The sequence below is a fragment of the Pituophis catenifer genome, unplaced genomic scaffold, assembly GCF_029215685.1.
Source record: "Pituophis catenifer annectens isolate HBS135680 unplaced genomic scaffold, rPitCat1.0.hap2 SCAF_15, whole genome shotgun sequence".
In the NCBI taxonomy this organism is placed as follows: domain Eukaryota; kingdom Metazoa; phylum Chordata; class Lepidosauria; order Squamata; family Colubridae; genus Pituophis; species Pituophis catenifer.
In genome coordinates this window covers 5,199,216-5,218,169 of record NW_027256895.1, presented here as the reverse complement: position 1 = coordinate 5,218,169, position 18,954 = coordinate 5,199,216, and the positions used below count along the sequence as shown (strand labels likewise).

Below are 18,954 nucleotides of genomic sequence, written 5' to 3'. Positions count from 1 at the left end.
GATATATAGATGATAAAGACAGATGGATAGATAGATATCGATATAAAGACAAAGACATAGATGATAATGAGAGATAGACAGATAGTTCAGACAAATTTTGAAAATACTGATCCAAATAAAAAACTACAGATTCCTTTCCTTTCTTGCTTGAACTCTCGATGTTGACAAAAAAATCTCTCCCTTCCCAAATATTTTAGCCTCACCCTAAAGGTTTTTTAACGTTTTATGTTTAATGTTTTTAAAATGTTTTGATAATGTTTTGAAATAATTTTTCTATGTTCGTTGTTCGCATTATTTTTGCTGTAAGCCGCCCAGAATCCCTTGGGAGTTGGGCGGCATAGAAATGCGATAAATTAAATAAATAAATTAAATTAAATTAAATTAGTTTTCCCCTTTCCCTCCCTGAAAAAAAAAAAAGAGCAGCCGTACGCATGGTTCCATTTGGTGACTTTTTTTTAATTATTCATTTATAAGCAAAAGAAAAAAAAAAAAAGGGAAATCGAAAGAGATAAAAAGAAAAACCAAAATACACCTTTGAAAATCTGGAACGGGGAGGGGGGGGAGAAAGGAGAGGGAGGGAGGGAGGGGAAAGGGTCTCCGAAGGACTCCGAGGAACGGGTGCAGCCAGAAAAAACGGGGACACCAAGAACGGGAGACAAAGAGTCGAGAAAAATGAAGGAGGGGGAGGGGAAAACACCCAACATCCCCAACTGGTTACGCAGCCTCTTTACAAATTGGGGAGGGGGGGAGAGAGAGAAGAGATATACACAACGTGGGCCTCCCACCCACCCGCCCGCCGGTCTGTGCCTCTCCCGATTTTTTTTGTACAACGCGCCCGCAGATCCCCGTCGTGGCCGCCGCGAGGACCGCCCGATCGCAGAGGGGTGGAAGAGAGAGAGAGAGAGAAAGAGAGAGAGAGGAAGGGGCCAAGGGTCTTCCTGCCCCCCCCGAAACCCACCGAAAAGAAAAGATGCTGCAATTCCACCTCTTTTTTGGGGGGAGGGAGAAAGAAAGGGAGGAGGAGGTCCCTCCGGTCTTTGCGAAGCTCCCCCTCCCCCGGGGGTGGGGATAACGCATCTCTCCTCCAATTGTGATTTGAGGAGGGGGGAGAAAAGAGGAGAGGGGAGGGTGGGTCAAAATACAAGCTCTTTCCCCCTTCCCCAGGGAAGGGAAATTCGGAATAAAATCAGAGTTCATGTTAAGAAGGGTTTCCCCCATCCCACCCCGCCTTGTCCCCAAAGAGGGAGCGTTCCTTCAAAGTTCATTTCCGCCCCCCCAGGCTTGGATCCAATTGGGGGGGGGGAGGAGAGGGGGTGTCAGATGAGGCGGTAATGGTGGTGGAGATGATCATTCCCCCTCTGAGCTCCGTGGGAGAGGGAGGGCGGGAAGGGTGGGAGAACTGGGTGGCCTTACCTGGAAAACAAAGAAAAGAAACGAACAAACAAAAAAAGAGGTTAGCAACCGTCCTCTCCACTCTACCTTCCTTCCTTCCCTCCCCAAGGTCCTTCGCCATCTCCTCCTCCTCTATGCCTCGGTCTCGCCACTCACAATTTCACAAGGAAATAGGCAAGGGTGGGTTCCTGGGAGTTCGGCAGGATTCAGGCGATCCTCTAGCCAAGGATCGCCAGGGCCAAATGCCACGCCCCTGGCTGGCCACGCCCACCCCGTCCTTCTCCTCCCACCCCTCCCAGGAGTCTCCATGCAGCCCGTTCATCATTTCCAGGTAAGCGCAGGGGCCGCGCGGAGGGCAAAAAACGGGCCTACCGGACAGAGGTGGGTTTCAGCAGGTTCTGACCAGTTCTGGAGAACCGATAGCGGAGAATTTTGAGTAGTTCGGAGAACCGGTAGTAAAAATTCTGACTGGCCCCCGCCCCCATTTATTCTCTGCTTCCCGAGTTCCAGCTGATCGGGAGGAAATGGGGATTTTGCAGTAACCTTCCCCTGCCATGCCCACCAAGCCATGTCCACCAAGCCACACCACGCCCATCAAGCCACACCCACAGAACCGGTAGTAAAAAATTTTGAAACCCACCACTGCTACTGGACGTTCTGTTAAGTGCAGAAACGGGCCTGTTTCTGGCCTCCAAACTCCAGAGGTAGCAGTTTTCATCCTCCCGGAGACTTGAGAAAAGCCTCTGGAGCCTGGGGAGGGCAAAAAAATGGGCCTCCCGGAAGTTCCGAAAGTCCGGAAACGGGCCTGTTTCTGGCCTCCGGATGGCCTCCGGACCCCGGAGGGAAGCAGTTTTTCCCCTCCCGGAGGCTCGACAAAAGCCTCCAAAGCCTGGGCAGGGCGAAAAATGCCAGCCCCCCGTGGTACAGGCGGCCGACTAGGGTACACCCACCATGGCCATGCCCACCGAGCAACAGGACAGCGAACCCATTGCTAAAGGATCTGAAGCCCACCCCTGGAAATAGGGCAGAGGGTAGAAAACAAAAGGAAAACGATGATGAAAGGGTGAGTAAAGTTATGGGGGAGTTAAGGGGTTGAGGAACGAATCTGGGCGCCAGAGAATCTGCAAGGCCAACTCGCTAAGACCACTCCCGCCAACACTGACGAGGCAACTCACTGGGATATAAAATGAGAGTAAAGCTCACTCCCTTCTAGACTGATCATGTTATCTAGTTGGGTCATGAAAGGGCTACAAGCTCAGAGCGCAGCAAAGGACCCCACAAGGCTACCACCCGAATCCTATCTCCTTCCTTCCTGCTACCGCTGATAATGGTATCTAGTTGGGTCATGAAATGTCTGCAAGAAAGCAACCAAGCTTAGAGAGCCCCAAGGACCTCACAGTCCTATCCCTCCTCCTCCTCTTCTATCTCCACTCCATAAACCCAACTCCTTTCTAGACTGATGGTGTAACCTAGTTGGGTCATGAAACATCTGCAAGGAAGCAACCAAGTTCAGAAGCACCAAGGACCCCATAGATCAGGGGTGTCAAACTCGCATCGTCGCAGAAGCGTCGCGTGACGTATTGGGACTTTCCCCCCCCTTCGCTAAACTGGGCGTGGGCATGGCCAGCGCGTGAATAGACCATCGCCACCAAATTCTCCTCCTCCTGCTCCTCCTCTTTGCAAACCCCACTCCCTACCACCAACTGAGGTTGTCAGCTAGTTGGGTCACGCAACGTCTACAGCAAAGATCAGGGAGCACCAGGGACCCCCGAGTCATCCTACTCATCCTTCCTCGTCCTTCATTCTGCAACCCTCCCCACCCACCCTTCTGGCACTGATGATATTACCTAGTTGGGTCACAAAACGTCTGCAAGAAAACCACCAAGCTCAAGAGAGCACCAAGGATTTCACAAGCAAGTCCATATTGTCTGTGAAAATCTAAGGAATGTGGGCAACTTTGGGGCCCATGGATCGTCAGGCTGAGATTTTGGGGAGGACTAGGAGGAGAAGACCTGAGTTTTTACGTTATCTATTTGGTAATAATCTACTGTGGGTCAATTTATAGATCTTAGTTAGGTTGTAAAAGATCTGGAAATCAAATCTGGAGCATAATAAAGATGAAAAAGCTCCTTTCCTGCCAACCCCCGATTCCCGACTTTCCTGTTTAGTGACTTACATTGTTTGGGGACTGAAGAGGCCTGAAAGCTGGAAGCACTGGGAGGCCAGTGTCTGTGAAGCCAGATTCAATGCTGGGCTAAGAGCTACAGGGATGAGAGAAAGAAAAAAAAGAAGTGTTAGGAACCCGGGAATAATTTCCCATGGGGAAAAAAAGATGCTAAATTGGGGGGATCTTTGGTGTAAATATTCCCCAGCCAGCAATTTGTCAACTTTAAGATGGGTGGACTTCAACTCCCAGAATTCCCCAGCCAGCAAATTGCCAACTTTTATGTGGACTTCAACTCCCAGAATTCCTCAGCCAGCAAATTGCCAACTTTATGTGGACTTCAACTCCCAGAATTCCTCAGCCAGCAAATTGCCAACTTTATGTGGACTTCAACTCCCAGAATCCCTCAGCCAGCAATTTGTCAACTTTATGTGGACTTCAACTCCCAGAATCCCTCAGCCAGCAATTTGTCAACTTTATGTGGACTTCAACTCCCAGAATTCCCCAGCCAGTAATTTGTCAACTTTATGTGGACTTCAACTCCCAGAATCCCTCAGCCAGCAATTTGTCAACTTTATGTGGACTTCAACTCCCAGAATTCCTCAGCCAGCATATTGCCAACTTTAAGATGGATGGACTTCAACACCCAGAATTCCCTAGCCAGCAAATTGCCAACTTTATGTGGACTTCAACTCCCAGAATTCCCCAGCCAGCAAATTGCCAACTTTATATGGACTTCAACTCCCAGAATTCCCCAGCCAGCAAATTGCCAATTTTAAGATGGGTGGACTTCAACTCCCAGAATTCCCCAGCCAGCAATTTGCCAACTTTATGTGGACTTCAACTCCCAGAATTCCCCAGCCAGCAAATTGCCAACTTTATATGGACTTCAACTCCCAGAATTCCCCAGCCAGCAATTTGCCAACTTTATGTGGACTTCAACTCCCAGAATTCCCCAGCCAGCAAATTGCCAACTTTATGTGGACTTTAACTCCCAGAATTCCCCAGCCAGCAAATTGCCAACTTTATGTGGACTTCAACTCCCAGAATTCCTCAGCCAGCATATTGCCAACTTTAAGATGGATGGACTTCAACACCCAGAATTCTCCAGCCACCAATTTTGCCAATTTTAAGATGGGTGGGCTTCAACTCCCAGAATTCCTCAGCTAGCAAGGCTGGCTGGGGAATTCTGGGAGTTGAAGTCCACCCATCTTAAAAGTTGCGGAGATTGGATTTGCTGGCTGGGGAATTCTGGGAGTTGAAGTCCACCCATCTTAAAAGTTGCCAAGGTTGAAAAATGTTGAGCCAGGGTTGTTAGGATGCACTCCCCCGTCCTCAGGACCACTCCCAATTGCTCCTTTCGGTCCAACCCGGATCCCCCCCCACCCCTGCCCTTACCTGTCAGGGCAGCTGGATTCAGTGCTCCCAGAGGTATCGCTCCGTTAAGTTGCAGAGCAGCCTGGGCCGCTGCTGTGGTGGACAGTGGGATCCCAGAGCCTGCTGCGTGGGGCAAAAACACAAGAGAAGGTATTTGGGGATGGAAGAACAAGGATGCTGCAATCGAGGCTCTAGAGGCGAGAGTAATCCAGCTGTGACTTATGGGCATCGGTGTCCCCCCCACACATGATATTGCCAATTAACAAGCCCTTATGTTGGGTTCCATTTGAAGACCTTTAATTGAAGTTGTTCATTCGTGACTGTCACTCTCCCGTCTCCAGAAATAAAAGAAATAGATGAAATACTCCTCAAAAGATGAAACGTAGCTGGGCCTCGACTTACGACCAATTGTTTGGCAACTGTTCGAAGTCGCGACGGTGCTGGAATTACAGTGGTTTGTGACCTGTCTTCGCACTTGCAACTCGCTTCGCTCGCATGCGCGCCAAATTTGCGCTTTGCGAATCTGCCCAGCTGAGGTGCGGCAATCCGCTCTGCCGCACCTCTCAGCTGGGCGAAAAAAAAGAAGAAATGTAAGGTCGGAATAACGCGGGGGCGGGTGGGCGGGAGGGCCCAGCTCCCGAAGAAAGAGAACCAGTTCGGTGACATAATAGTGTCACCGCTACCGGCTCGGCCGAACCGGGAGCAACCCACCACTGCAAGGACCCCACAGTCGTCCTCCGCTTCACATACCTCGCTCCCTTCTAGCACTGATGTTGTTACCTACTTGGGTAATGAAACGTCTGCAAGAAAACAAGCATGCTCAGAGAGCACCAAGGCCCCGTCATGTCAATCCTCTCTCTCTCTCTCTCTCTCTCTCTCTCTCTCTCTCTCTCACACACACACACACACACACACACACACACACACACACAGAGCAGCCTGTGGAAAGCAAAACTCCCTCCCTTTCCCCCTGAAATGGCTCCAACACACCAGGAGTCTCTCTATCCCTCTCTCCACACTTGTAGTGGCTTTTCTGTCCCGAGGACCAGCCCGTAAGAGTCCTGCTGCTCTCCTCTCCTCTCCTCTGCCTTCTGTGCATCTGCACGTCAGGTACAGGACCCAGCTCTTCCTCCTCTTCCTCATCAGCCACCTCCAGACCTGGGGGCTGTTGACTCTCCATCTGGGGGCTGACGGACGGCCCAGGCTCCGCCTCCGTCTCTATCTCCGATCGCTCCATTCCCTCTTCCCCCTCGGAGCTCTCCGGTTGCCTTGATGCCGGCCCCGACTCCCACTCTGCCTTCCTCATCTGATATGGCTGCCGGAGGGAACGGCGGCCGACAAGCCCCCACAGCTTGGCGACCAGCATGTATTGCAACGGCTGCAGTGTCCCGGGGTCACATGATCGCCATTTGCGACCTTCCCCGCTGGTTTCGGACAAGCAATGGGCAAAGCTGGATTCCTTTAATGACCGCGACAAAAGAGGTTATAAAATCAGGCACAGTCATGAGACAACTCTCTTAATTGCGTTGCTTAGCAATGAAAGTGCCAGAGTGAACTGAGGTTGTAAATCAAGGACTACCTATAGATAACTAACTAAACTCTTTTTTCTTTCTTTCTTTCTTTTTGTTTCTAGGTAACACACATTTGTCTTCTCTGCAAAACCGAGCAGGAATCGTGACAGTCGGACAATTTCCCTGGAGCCAGTGCAATATTATTCATCGAGAAAGCAATATATGGGATTCATCCGATTCAAAAAATCAAACTCCTACAGAACCTAACCAAGCAAGGTTAGGCCGAGGAAACCTTTTTAGCATTTCCCACCAATTGTTCTGACCTAGGCTTCCTGAGAAAACATTAATCACAATCTTCGTCCCAAAAAGACCTCTTTTATTGAGACGGCTGTGAATTACGGTCATTCACAGCCCGTAATGGTTCACAAACAGTCTGTGAAGATTCGGACAGATGTCTACTCAAGTTGACACAGTCTTTCAGGGTAATGTTGATAAGCACCCACCTTTATCTCCCTTGAAAAGCTGCCAGAGACCTAATTGTCAATTAGTTTTGCAAGGCCAAACAGAGCACAGAGTCAAATGGACTTCTCAGAGCTTGAACTAATTGCTTCCTGCAAAGGCTCATGTCCATTTGCTCCTCTTTTATGTCTTATGGGAGGGGCCAATCATTGTCAAAGCGCTGATTAATCCCATTCTGCTTTTGGGATAATCGCACCTTGATTAAGAGGGGCGGATCAAGACCTTTCCTTGCCAGCATACTTTAAGAAAACAAACCGGAAGGTATATCTTCTAAGAAAACTCATTTATTTGTTATAAAGAAAAATAAAACATCTCACTAATCTAATAGTTACATTTTTATAACGTTCCTGCCGGACCAGCCGGACCTCTTGGCAGGAGAACAAAGGAGACTTGAAGTAGGAAAAAAAATGTGTGAGAAGGAATGTGGGTGGAGGACATGCGCAGTTTAGCTTACTGATAAGAATTCTTGGCAAGCTACGGAAAGTCTGATAGTCCAGAAATGAGAGCTCAGCTGGTAAATAAAAAAACGCAGTGACAATCATCTCCAAGCCTTACTCCTGAGTCGCCCATTTTTTTCATAATTGTTCTTGCCTTCTGGCAGCTCTGCGCATGTGCACACTTGGAATAGGCTCACACTGTTCTTCTGCCTCGCTGATGTCAGACTCCAGAGACTCCGGAGGCAGCAAAGAACTACCAGATGGCCTTGGCCCGCTCTCTGCCTCCGACGCAGAGCCCTCATCAGAGCCTTCCCCAGACTCCAGGACTGACCCATGTTCCTCCCCAACCTCCTCACTGTCCGAATCTGGTGCCAGCTCTGCACCAGATTTTCTTTTCCTCCCATCTTGCCAACCTTCTAGGATCGCTCACCTTCTAGGATCGCTCAATCTTTAAAAATCAATCTTTCTTAAGACAGAAGAACATTGGGCTTGGGTTAAGAGAGGAAGTGGACAAAGGCACATGGGAAAAGGCCAAGAGAAAAATCAAAGCTAGCCAGCTCTAAATTTATGTAACTAATTTTTATTTATTTATTTATTTATTTTCAATTTATATACCGCCCTTCTCCCTGAGGACTCAGGGCGATGCACAGCCAGAATTAAAAACATGAAATACAAATATTAAAAACAATTAAAATCTATATACTTGTATCTTAATGTACCCAGGTAGTCTTCAACCTACGACCACAATTGAGCCCAATTTCTGCTGCTAGCCGTTAAGTGAGTTTTGCCCCATTTTACAACCTCTCTGGCCACATTTGCTAAGCGAATCACCGCAGTTAAGTCAATAACCCGGTTGTTAAGCGAAACTGGCTTTCCCCGCGGTCACATGACACACACACACACACACACACACACACACACACACACACACACACGGGACCCTGTGGCAGTCATACATATGAATCAGTTGTCGAGCATCCGAATGTAAATCATGTGACTGTGGGGAGGCAGCAACGGTCGTAAGAGTGAAAATCGGTCATAAGTCTCTTTGTTCAGTGCTTTGAACGGTCTGGCTTTTTACAATGGAAGCATTGATACATCCAAATGTTGTTAACTTGGAAAAAATGGTAGCCTATAAAGACATTTTAAATGAGAAAGGGGAACTTAAAAGCAGACAGGAACTACAAAACCAAGAGACAGATTTAGCTTGGGGGCCACACTTGCAAATACAATCGAGATACAAGAAAGATGCGAAAACATGGGGTTTCTATAAAGAACCAACAACACTCGATAAGATGCTATTAGGGATAGATGAAGAACTGATAAAAAAAATATACAATTGCCTACCGTGTTTCCCCCAAAATAAGACCCCGTCTTATATTTTTTTGAACCCTGAAATAAGCGCTTGGCCGTATTGCCCTGAGCTCAAAAGCCCGATTGGGCTTCTTATCAGGGGGTGTCTTATTTTGGGGGGGAAACAGGGTATTAAGTTTTAAAATGGAAGATGAACAAGTAAAAGAAGCCATGATGGTATGGGCAAAAAAACCTTGGCTATACTAAAGAATTAGATAAATGGCAAAAACTTGGGGATAGAAATTATAAACGGACCATGGCTGCTGCATATAAGGAAAATCTTTATAAAATGTTTTACAGGTGCCACCGGCAAGATTAGCAAAAATGTTTACAACATGTCCGCCAAATGTTGGAAATGCGATCAGACTCCAGGTACTTATTATCATATGTGGTGGACATGTATGAAAGCAAGAAAAATATTGGACGAAAATACATCCATGGTTGGAAAAGATGATTTAACCTTAACCCTAATTCTCCTTATGTACACTGAGAGGATATACACCGAAGACAAATTCCTTGTGTGTCCAATCACACTTGGCCAGTAAAGAATTCTATTCTATTCTATTCTATTCTATTCTATTCTATTCTATTCTATTCTATTCTATTCTATTCTATTCTATTCTATTCTATTCTATTCCATTCCATTCCATTCCATTCCATTCCATTCCATTCCATTCCATTCCATTCCAATTTCTATTCTTTCCTATTCCTATTCTATTCTATTCTAAAGCAGCATGTACCCTGTTTCCCCCAAAATAAGACATCCCCTGATAATAAGACCAATCAGGCTTTTGAGTCCGTGGCGATAAAGCCAAGCGCTTATTTCTGGGTTCAAAAAAAATATAAGACAGGGTCTTATTTTCGGGGAAGCACAGTAGATTTAAAGGCAGAAATATTTTTGTTAGGTATAATACCAGGAAGCTATGACAAAGGGACTTATATACTTAATATATATAATGCCGTAATGTTCTCTACATGGGGCTCCCCTTGAGGAGCACCCGGAGGCTCCAACTGGTCCAGAATGCGGCCACGCGGGTGGCTATGGGGGCGACTCGGTGCTCCCATGTAACACCTCTCCTACGCGAGCTGCACTGGTTCCCGGTGGTCTTCCGGGTGCGCTTCAAGGTACTGGTTACCACCTTTAGAGTGCTCCATGGCTTAGGACCCGGGTACTTACAAGACCGTCTTCTGCCACCGGTAGCCTCCCCCCGACCAGTATGCTCCCACAGAGAGGGCCTTTTCAGGGTGCCGTCGGCCAGACAATGCTGGCTGGCGGCCCCAGGGGGAGAGCATTCTCTGTGGGGGTACCTACCCTCTAGAACGAGTTGCCCCCAGAGATACGGTGGATCCCCGACCTTCGCGCTTTCCGAACTGCCCTAAAGACGTTTTTGTTTCATCAAGCCGGGCTGGCCTGACCTACTCTTTTTAAAAAGAATTGTTTTAAAAAAATTAAGGGTTTTAATATAGGGTTTTTAACTATGGGCCAAATTGATTTAATTGGATTTTAATACTGTTTTAAATTTTGTATCTGTGTATTTTATTTGCTGGCTGTTCACCGCCCCGAGTCCCTCGGGAGAGGGGCGGTATATAAATATAATAAACTATAACTAACTAAATTATAACTATAATGCTACATGTACTGATAGCAGCGAGAATTGTATTTGCACAATATTGGAAAAATGAGAACACCCCATCAGATGAAAATATAATTTGGGGGGAAAAAAAAACTTTGAACGGTCACCAAACAAACTCTTTGTAAGTCGAGGACTCTTGTGATCCCAAAAGGAATTATTCCCTTGCTACCGGGCCTTTCCAAACGTAATATACCAGAATCCATTTCCCCGTTTCCAAATTTCTACCAGGGAGCCTTACCTTCGGCCAGCTTCGCCATCAGCTGCAGCTGGGAGCCGGTGGTCCCCAAGCTCAGAGCTGATCTGTCGGGTTCATCAGCCCCGTCGGGAAAAGTGATGTCGGTGGTGCCATCCAGCCGTTCGGTGACCTGTCCCACCCGCATGGGCCGGCCGGCCAGCTCAAAACCGTTCAGCTGTTCCAGGGCACGGCGGGCACATTCTGCTTCTGCGAACTGGAGAAAAGGGCGTGAGAGCAGGGTTCCAAATATTTGAGATTTATTTATTGGTTCGATTTATATGCCGCCCTTCTCCGGAGACTCAGGGCGGCTTACAATGCTTTTAAGCGATAGCCTTCATACTTTTGTATATACCTGCTTAGTAGGGCTTTCGGCCCCCCTAAGCGGTGTTCTTTTTTATACAAAGTCAGTTTATTGCCCCGACAATCCGGCTCCTCATTTTACCTACCTGGTGAGATTTGAACTTGCAGTAATTGCAGGCAGCTAGTGCTACTCAACAGCACTTTAGTCTGCTGCGCCACCAAGGCCACAAAGAAAGGGGGTGGGGGGAGGAGGAAGAGGCAGGATGAGAAGCAACGGATGGAAACTGACCAAGGAGAGATGCAAACCTAGAACTAAGGAGCAAACCTACAACCAAGAGCTGTGGTGGCGCAGTGGTTAGAGTGCAGTACTGCCAGCAGTTTGGCAGATCGAATCTCAGCAGGCTCAAGGTTGACTCAGCCTTCCATCCTTCCGAGGTGGGTAAAATGAGGACCCTGATTGTCGGGGGGGGGGAGGGCAATAGGCTGGCTCTGTAAACCGCTTTAGAGGACTGTGAAGCACTGTAAAGCGGTATATAAGTCTAAGTGCTATTGCTAAGGAGAGAAATTTCCTAACGGTGAGAACTATTTACTTATTTACTTATTTACTTACTTACTTACTATTTATTTATTTATTTATTTATTTATTTATTTTTTATTTATTCATTCATTCATTCATTCATTCATTCATTCATTCATTCATTCAATTTGCATACCGCCCTTCTCCTAGTGGACTCAGGGCGGTGCACAGCCAGAACTAAAACACATACCAATACAAAATTTAAAATTATTAAAAGAATTACATAACTTTGGCCCAAATTTAAAACAATTCGAATTAAAACCCATTGACAATTTAAAAGCTAAAAAACTAAAAAAAAGAAAAAAAAAAGGGGGGGTTTCACGCCAGCCCTGCTTGATGGAAAAGAAAAGTTTTCAGGGCATGGCAAAAGACCCGGAGATTCGATATCCTTCGTATCTCCGAGGGCAAATCGTTCCAGAGGGCAGGAGCTGCCACAGAGAAGGCCCTCCCCCTGGGGGTCGCCAGCCGACATTGCCTGGCTGACGGCACCCTGAGGAGTCCCTCTCTGTGGGTGCGTACTGGTTGGTGGGAGGCTATCGGCGGCAGAAGGCGGTCCCGCAAATACCCAAGTCCTATGCCATGGAGTGCTTTAAAGGTGGTGACCAACACCTTGAAGCGCACCCAGAAGACCACTGGAAGCCAATGCAGCTCACGCAGGAGAGGTGTCACATGGGAGTGCCCCATCACTCCCATAATCCCCCACGCGGCCGCATTCTGCACCAGTTGGAGCCTCCAGGTGCTCCTCAAGGGGAGCCCCATGTAGGGAGCATTGCAGTAGTCCAGGTGGGAAGTGACGAGCGCCTGAGTGACTGTGCGTAAGGAGTCCCGATCCAGAAAGGGACGCAACTGGCGAATCAGGCGGACCTGATAAAAAGCCCCCCTGGCCACGGCCATCATATGCTCTTCTAAAGACAGCCGTGCATCCAGGAGGACGCCCAAGTTGCGAGCCCTGTCCGTGGGGGCCAATAACCCGCCCCCAATAGCCAGCGATGGCACCAGCTGGCTATATCGGGACGCCGGAAGCCACAGCCACTCGGTCTGGGAAGGGTTGAGTCGAAGCTCGGTCTTGGAAGGATTGAGTCCAATTAACCAGTGGAACGACCTGCCACCAGAAGTTGTAAGTGCTCCGTCACTGGAGGTTTTTAAGAAGAGGATTGGATAGTCACTTGTCTGAAATGGTCGAGGGCAGAGGTGTCAAACTCAATTTCATTGAGGGCCGCATCAGGGCTTTGGGTGACCTCGGGGGTGGGGGTGGGGGTAAACTGGACGGGCATGGCTAGCTTGACACGACCCCTCCAAACTGCTGGCGTGTTTCCTCTTCGCAATCGGTAGACTGGGCTGAGGCGACGCGGGCCAGCCCCTTACATTTTCCAGGACGGCACTGCGGGCCAGATCCGACCACATCGCAGGCTGGATTCAGCTCGCGGGCGTTGTGTTTGATCCCCCTGGTCTGGGGTCTCCTCCTTCAGTAGCAGGTTGGACTAGAACAGGGGTCTGCAACCTTAAACACTCCAAGAGCCATTTGGACCCGTTTCCCACAGAAAAGAAAATACCGGGAGCCACAAAACCCTTCCCGTCCCTGACTATTTCTTGAGCGGCCACAAAACTAGCATATGTCGTCGAATTAAATGCTCTGTTTTCTTCTGAAACTTTTCTTTTCTTGGATTTATCCATGGTTGGCCTACCGGGGGTTGAAAAGCCCAATAACATGGCGCTCCCGTGTGACACCTCTCCTGCGCGAGCTGCACTGGGCTCCTGGTGGTCTTCCGGGTGCGCTTCAAGGTTTTGGTTACCACCTTTAGAGCGCTCCATGGCTTAGGACCTGGTTATTTACGGGACCGCCTACTACAAGCAGCCTCCCACCGGCCGGTACGCTCTCATAGAGAGGGGCTCCTTCGGGTGCCGTCAGCTAAACTAATGTCGACTGGCGGCCCCCAGGGGGAGAGCCTTCTCTGTGGGGGCACCCACTATCTGGAACGAGCTCCCCCGAGATACGGAGGATCCCGGATCTACGCACTTTCCGCCGTGCTCTTAAGATTCTTCTATTCCAGCAAGCCGGCCTGGCCTAATTTTCTCCCCCGTTTTAAAAATCTTTTAAATCAAAATTTTAATTTGTTTGAAATTATTGGGATTTTTTAATTGTCTCGGGCTAAATTATGTAATCGGGTTTTAATTATATCTTTTAACTTTTGTATCTATGTATTTTATTTTGTGCCTGTTCACCGCCCTGAGTCCTTCGGGAGTAGGGCGGTATACAAATCTAATAAAAGAAAAGAAAGAAAAGAATAAATCGTGTGCCAGCGGGTGTCACACATTGGCGGTTGTGATGCATATTTTGAGTGACAGGGAGCCGCAGCAGAGGGGTGAAAGAGCCACATGCGGCTCCAGAGCCGCAGGTTGCTGACCCATGGACTAGAAGACCCCCCAAGTCCCTTCCAAATCTGTCATTCTGTTACTCTTTTCCAAGAATACAGGAACTGACCATGGCTAGTCTAGTGAAGAGAAGGACCAGGGGGGGACATGATAGCAGGATTCCAATATTTGAGGGGATGCCACAGAGTGGAAGGAGTCAATCTATTTCCCAAAGCCCGTGAAGGCAGGACGAGAAGCAACGGATGGGAAACTAATCAAGGAGAGAAGCAATTTAGAATAAAGGAGAAATTTCCTGACAATTAGAACAATTAATCCGTGGAATCAGCTCCCGTGACTTGTCCCAGCTTCTGCCAACCTGGCAGTTCGAAAGCACTGGGATTTAAGCATAGGGACCACCTTTGGTGGGAAGGTAACAGTGTTCCATGCGCCTTCGGCATTTAGTCATGCTGGCCACATGACCACGGAGACGTCTTCAGACAGCGCTGGCTTTTCGGTTTTGAAACAGAGATGAGCGCCGCCCCCTAGAGTCCGGAACGACTAGCACATATGTGCGAGGGGAACCTTTACCTTTACAGACCTTTTGTTGTGGCTCCGTTGCCTGAGCCTGGGCTATCGACAGATGCAGACTCTGAGAGGGAGGGAGAGGAGCTGGCAAGGCCTCCCTCTCCAGGACCCTCCTCTCTGGCAATGCCTCCGGAGGACACCGAAGGCCAAAAGATAGGCCCAGAGCCAAGCACGTCCCCGCAGCCACAGGTGGACAGCGACGAAGGAGATAAGTGCTGGCTGGACCCTCGGCAGAGGCGCAGGGAGAAGCGTGCACAGCAGAGGGGAAGGCGTGCCAGAGATTAGCTGAGTCACTGGACCACACCCCACAGGGTATAAATGTGGGTGTGGTGGCCGGTTCAGTTTGTGACGAGCAAAAACTACAAATAATCCATGATCTCTGCATTACTGGACTTCTGCCTGCCTTGTCGGACTGCATTTGGACTAATCCTTGTATTATGGAAACTTTGCCTGCTTTATCGGAATGCTTGCAGTCTAATCTTTGTTTTGTGTGAGTAAAGTCTGAATTGCCAGCTAGCCACTGGGTTGCTGCCAGCTTTATCTTCAAAGATTTTGTCGTGTGGCTTATTAACTCCGGGCCGTCTGTGGGTTTGCATGTGTGGGACGGGGACAGAACACTTTTGGGGCACCAGTGGAGGCGCAATGGAGGTGATTGATGGAGTAATAAGAGATCCCACCTCCCCACCACCACTCCGCCTTCCCTCTCCCCATGCGGCCCTTAGGTGTGAATGTTTGATTTTACCTTTTGATGTTTTTAACCGCATATGTAAGCCCCCCCAATAAGAAAGGCTGAATGCCAAAGAATGGAGGCCTTTGAACTCTGGTGCTGGAGAAGGCTCCTGCGTGTCCCTTGGGGCTGCAAGGCGATCCAACCGGTTGGTCCTAGAGGAGATCAACCCTGACTCGCTCTTTAGAAGGCCAGATCCTGAAGATGAAACTCAAAATGCTTTGGCCACCTAATGAGAAGGAAGGACTCACTGGAGAAGAGCCTAATGCTGGGAAGGATTGAGGGCAAAAGAAGAAGGGGACGACAGAGAACGAGGTGGCTGGATGGAGTCACCGAAGCAGTTGGCGTGAGCTTAAATGAACTCCAGATGATGATAAGAGGACAGGAAGGCCTGGAGGAATGTTGTCCATGGATCGGACACGACTTCACGACTAACAACAACAACAAAGTAAGCCGCCCAGAGTTATCCTATGGCAAGATGGGTGGCTGATAAATTTTAAAAATAAGTAAATAATACTAAATAAATAAGGCTAGCAGTCTATCAGGGGGAGGTTCTAAAATTTTTAACTACCGGTTCTGTGGGCGTGGCTTATTGTGTGGGCGTGGCTTGATGGTCATGTGACAATTCTTTAGGATTTAGCAGAGATATTGGTATACCAGGCTTTAAACTGCTTGCAGAGCTGTACCTGTCTACCCATTGGTTTTTGGAGGCACTGGTTTATTCATTTGTTTTCGGAAGCACTGGTCTACTCATTTATTTTTGGAGGCACCGGTCTACTCATTTGTTTTTGGAGGCACCAGTCTACTCATTTGTTTTTGGAGGCATCGGTCTACTCATTTGTTTTCGGAGGCACTGGTCTACTCATTTGTTTTCGGAGGCACCTGTCTACCCACTTATTTTTGGAGGCACTGGTCTACTCATTTGTTTTCGGAGGCATTGGTCTACTCATTTGTTTTTGGAGGCACCAGTCTACTCATTTGTTTTTGGAGGCACCAGTCTACTCATTTGTTTTTGGAGGCATCGGTCTACTCATTTGTTTTCGGAGGCACTGGTCTACTCATTTGTTTTCGGAGGCACCTGTCTACCCACTTATTTTTGGAGGCACTGGTCTACTCATTTGTTTTCGGAGGCATCGGTCTACTCATTTGTTTTCGGAGGCATCGGTCTACTCATTTGTTTTCGGAGGCATCGGTCTACTCATTTGTTTTCGGAGGCACCGGTCTACCCACTTATTTTTGGAGGCACCGGTCTACTCATTTGTTTTCGGAGGCATTGGTCTACTCATTTGGTTTTGGAGGCACCGGTCTACCCATTTGTTTTTGGAGGCACCGGTCTACTCATTTGTTTTCGGAGGCACTGGTCTACTCATTTGTTTTTGGAGGCACTGGTCTACTCATTTGTTTTCGGAGGCACCGGTCTACTCATTTGTTTTTGAGGCATCGGTCTACTCATTTGTTTTTGGAGGCACCGGTCTACCCATTTGTTTTCGGAGGCACTGGTCTACTCATTTGTTTTTGGAGGCACCGGTCTACCCATTTGTTTTCGGAGGCACTGGTCTACTCATTTGTTTTTGGAGGCACCGGTCTACCCATTTGTTTTTGGAGGCACTGGTCTACTCATTTGTTTTTGGAGGCACCGGTCTACCCATTTGTTTTCGGAGGCACTGGTCTACTCATTTGTTTTTGGAGGCACCGGTCTATCCATTTGTTTTGGGAGGCACCGGTCTACCCATTTGTTTTTTGAGCGCCCTGGTCTACCACCACACTGCCTTTTAACACTGATCAACTGTAGGGTGGCCCTTTGAAGCCCCGCAGCAAGAGTTTAAACAGTTTTTTTCCTTCTAACTGATCAGCTGGGACTCGGGAGGCAGTGAATAGATTGGGGGCGGGGCCAAATAAAAAGTAAGAATAACGGGGGGGGCAGGAGGGCCCAGCTCCCGAACAAAGAGAACCGGTTCGGTGACGTCATATCGTCACCGCTACCGGCTCGGCCGAACCGGGCTGAACTGGGAGGAACCCACCACTGCAGTCTACACTCTGCCTCACCAGGGAGAAAATCCACCCAACTTACGGTGATGAAGCCGTAGCCTTTGGACTGTCCGGTATCCTGGTCCCGCATGAGGACGATGCTGTCAATCTATGGAGGAGAGAAAGTGGATACACACACCCTGTTAGAAAGCAAAGAACATCCCCCCTTCTGGGGATCCACTGCCCCCCCTTCTCTATCCCCCTCCCCCCTTTACCTTGCCAAACGGCTCAAAGATCCCGCGCAGCATTTCTTTGGTGATGTTGCAGTGAAGGGAACCGACGTAGAGCCTCATTGGGCCCCCGCTGCCTTTCTGAAGGTTGTTGGCCATGGCAGCCAGCCGATTCTTCTCCGCCTAAGGCCACAGATTGGGGAAGGGAGGGGTGAGGCGTCAAAAAACAGCCAGAAATATTCAGTTTGCTCTTTTCTCCTTAATTGCTAATGTTAACCTTATATGATATGGGAAGTATTTTAGCAATGGCTGGCAAATAAAAAAGGAGTTTGGAAATGAAGAAGGCTAAAGAATAAGTAGAAAATGTATTAAAAATAGAGATGTAAATAAGATGAAAATTGTTCGTATATGTACGATGAGAATAAGATTGTTTAATGTTAAGATGGTATTATCACTAGAACAGGGGTGGGCAAATGTGTCCCTTTTACAACCTGTGGACTTCAACTCCCAGAATTCCTGAGACAGCCAATCTGTCTGTCAGATTGGCTGTCTCAGGAATTCTGGGAGTTGAAGTCCACAGGTTGTAAAAGGGACACATTTGCCGACACCCCTGCACTAGAAAATACTGAGAAGAAAATGGAGAGCTTTACAATGTTTAAATGTTTAATACATTGCATTGCTACAGATTTGGAAAAGAGCAAAACCGAAACACGACACTAGAATTCCAATGCGGTTATCACCAACAGAAGCATTGATATACCCAAATTTACTGGAGAAAAATAAGATAATTAGATATAAGGAATTGGTAAACGATCAGGGAGATTTGAAAACAAAAGCAGGAGCTGGAACAAGATATTGGTAGGGTGATGGATTGGGGGACATTCGCACCAGTTCAATCTAAATTTCTAAGAGATAAAAAGATGTATGAGATACGAAAGGAACCGCAAGAATTGGGACAAAATTATTCATGGAACAGAAATAAAATTAATTAGTAATATATACAAATATCTACTGAGGTATAAATTGGAAGAAGAGGTACCGTATTTTTCGGACTATAAGACGTACCTTTTCCCCCCTAAAAGGGGGTGAAAATTTAGGTGCGTCTTATACATCGAATGTAACTCCGCCCGCCCACTGGCCCCTACCCTTTGGCCTCTGCCTCCAAGCAAACAGCACTAAAAAACAGCTCCTTTCAGCTTCAGCACAGCCTAATTAGCACAAGTTGATTGGATCAGCCTCCCGACTCTCAGCTGATTTGCTCTCAGCAGGGTTCTGCTGCTTGCTGCAAGGAAGTAAATTGCTGGAGCAGATTTTTTTTTTTCCTTGTGCTAATCAAGCTATGCTGAAAACGAAAATGAAAGTAAAGCAGGCTGTTTGCAGCAAGGAGGCAAAATTGCTCAGAGGCAGAGGGAGATTTCTTTTTCTTCTTTTCCTCACTAAAAAAGGTAGGTGCGTCTTATACTCCGGTGCGTCTTATGCTCTGAAAAATACGGTAGTTAAGAATACCGGGATTAGATGGGCGAAAAATTTTGACTACAGTATAGAATTGGAGAAATGGGAAAAATTATGGGAAATAAACATTAAATTGACTCT

At 47.9% G+C, this 18,954-nt stretch overlaps 1 protein-coding gene across 4 annotated transcripts in view; it reads right to left on the bottom strand.

Moving 5' to 3' along the window:
* Positions 1 to 435: 435 nt before the first annotated feature.
* The window catches only part of RBM23 (RNA binding motif protein 23), a 30,129-nt gene continuing 11,610 nt past the window's right edge, over positions 436 to 18,954 (bottom strand). For 2 of the 4 annotated variants that reach the window (XM_070954535.1, XM_070954537.1), the window contains exons 10-15: positions 17,407 to 17,544; positions 17,235 to 17,300; positions 10,626 to 10,836; positions 4,955 to 5,056; positions 3,569 to 3,653; positions 436 to 1,413 (exon numbers count right to left, since the gene is read on the bottom strand). In XM_070954535.1, coding sequence (XP_070810636.1) covers positions 1,410 to 1,413; positions 3,569 to 3,653; positions 4,955 to 5,056; positions 10,626 to 10,836; positions 17,235 to 17,300; positions 17,407 to 17,544 — 606 coding nt within the window. In that variant the 3' untranslated portion in view covers positions 436 to 1,409. Of the gene's footprint in view, positions 1,414 to 3,564; positions 3,654 to 4,954; positions 5,057 to 10,625; positions 10,837 to 17,234; positions 17,301 to 17,406; positions 17,545 to 18,954 lie in introns of those variants that run through there. The other 2 variants (XM_070954536.1, XM_070954538.1) reach the window with 1 other exon arrangement.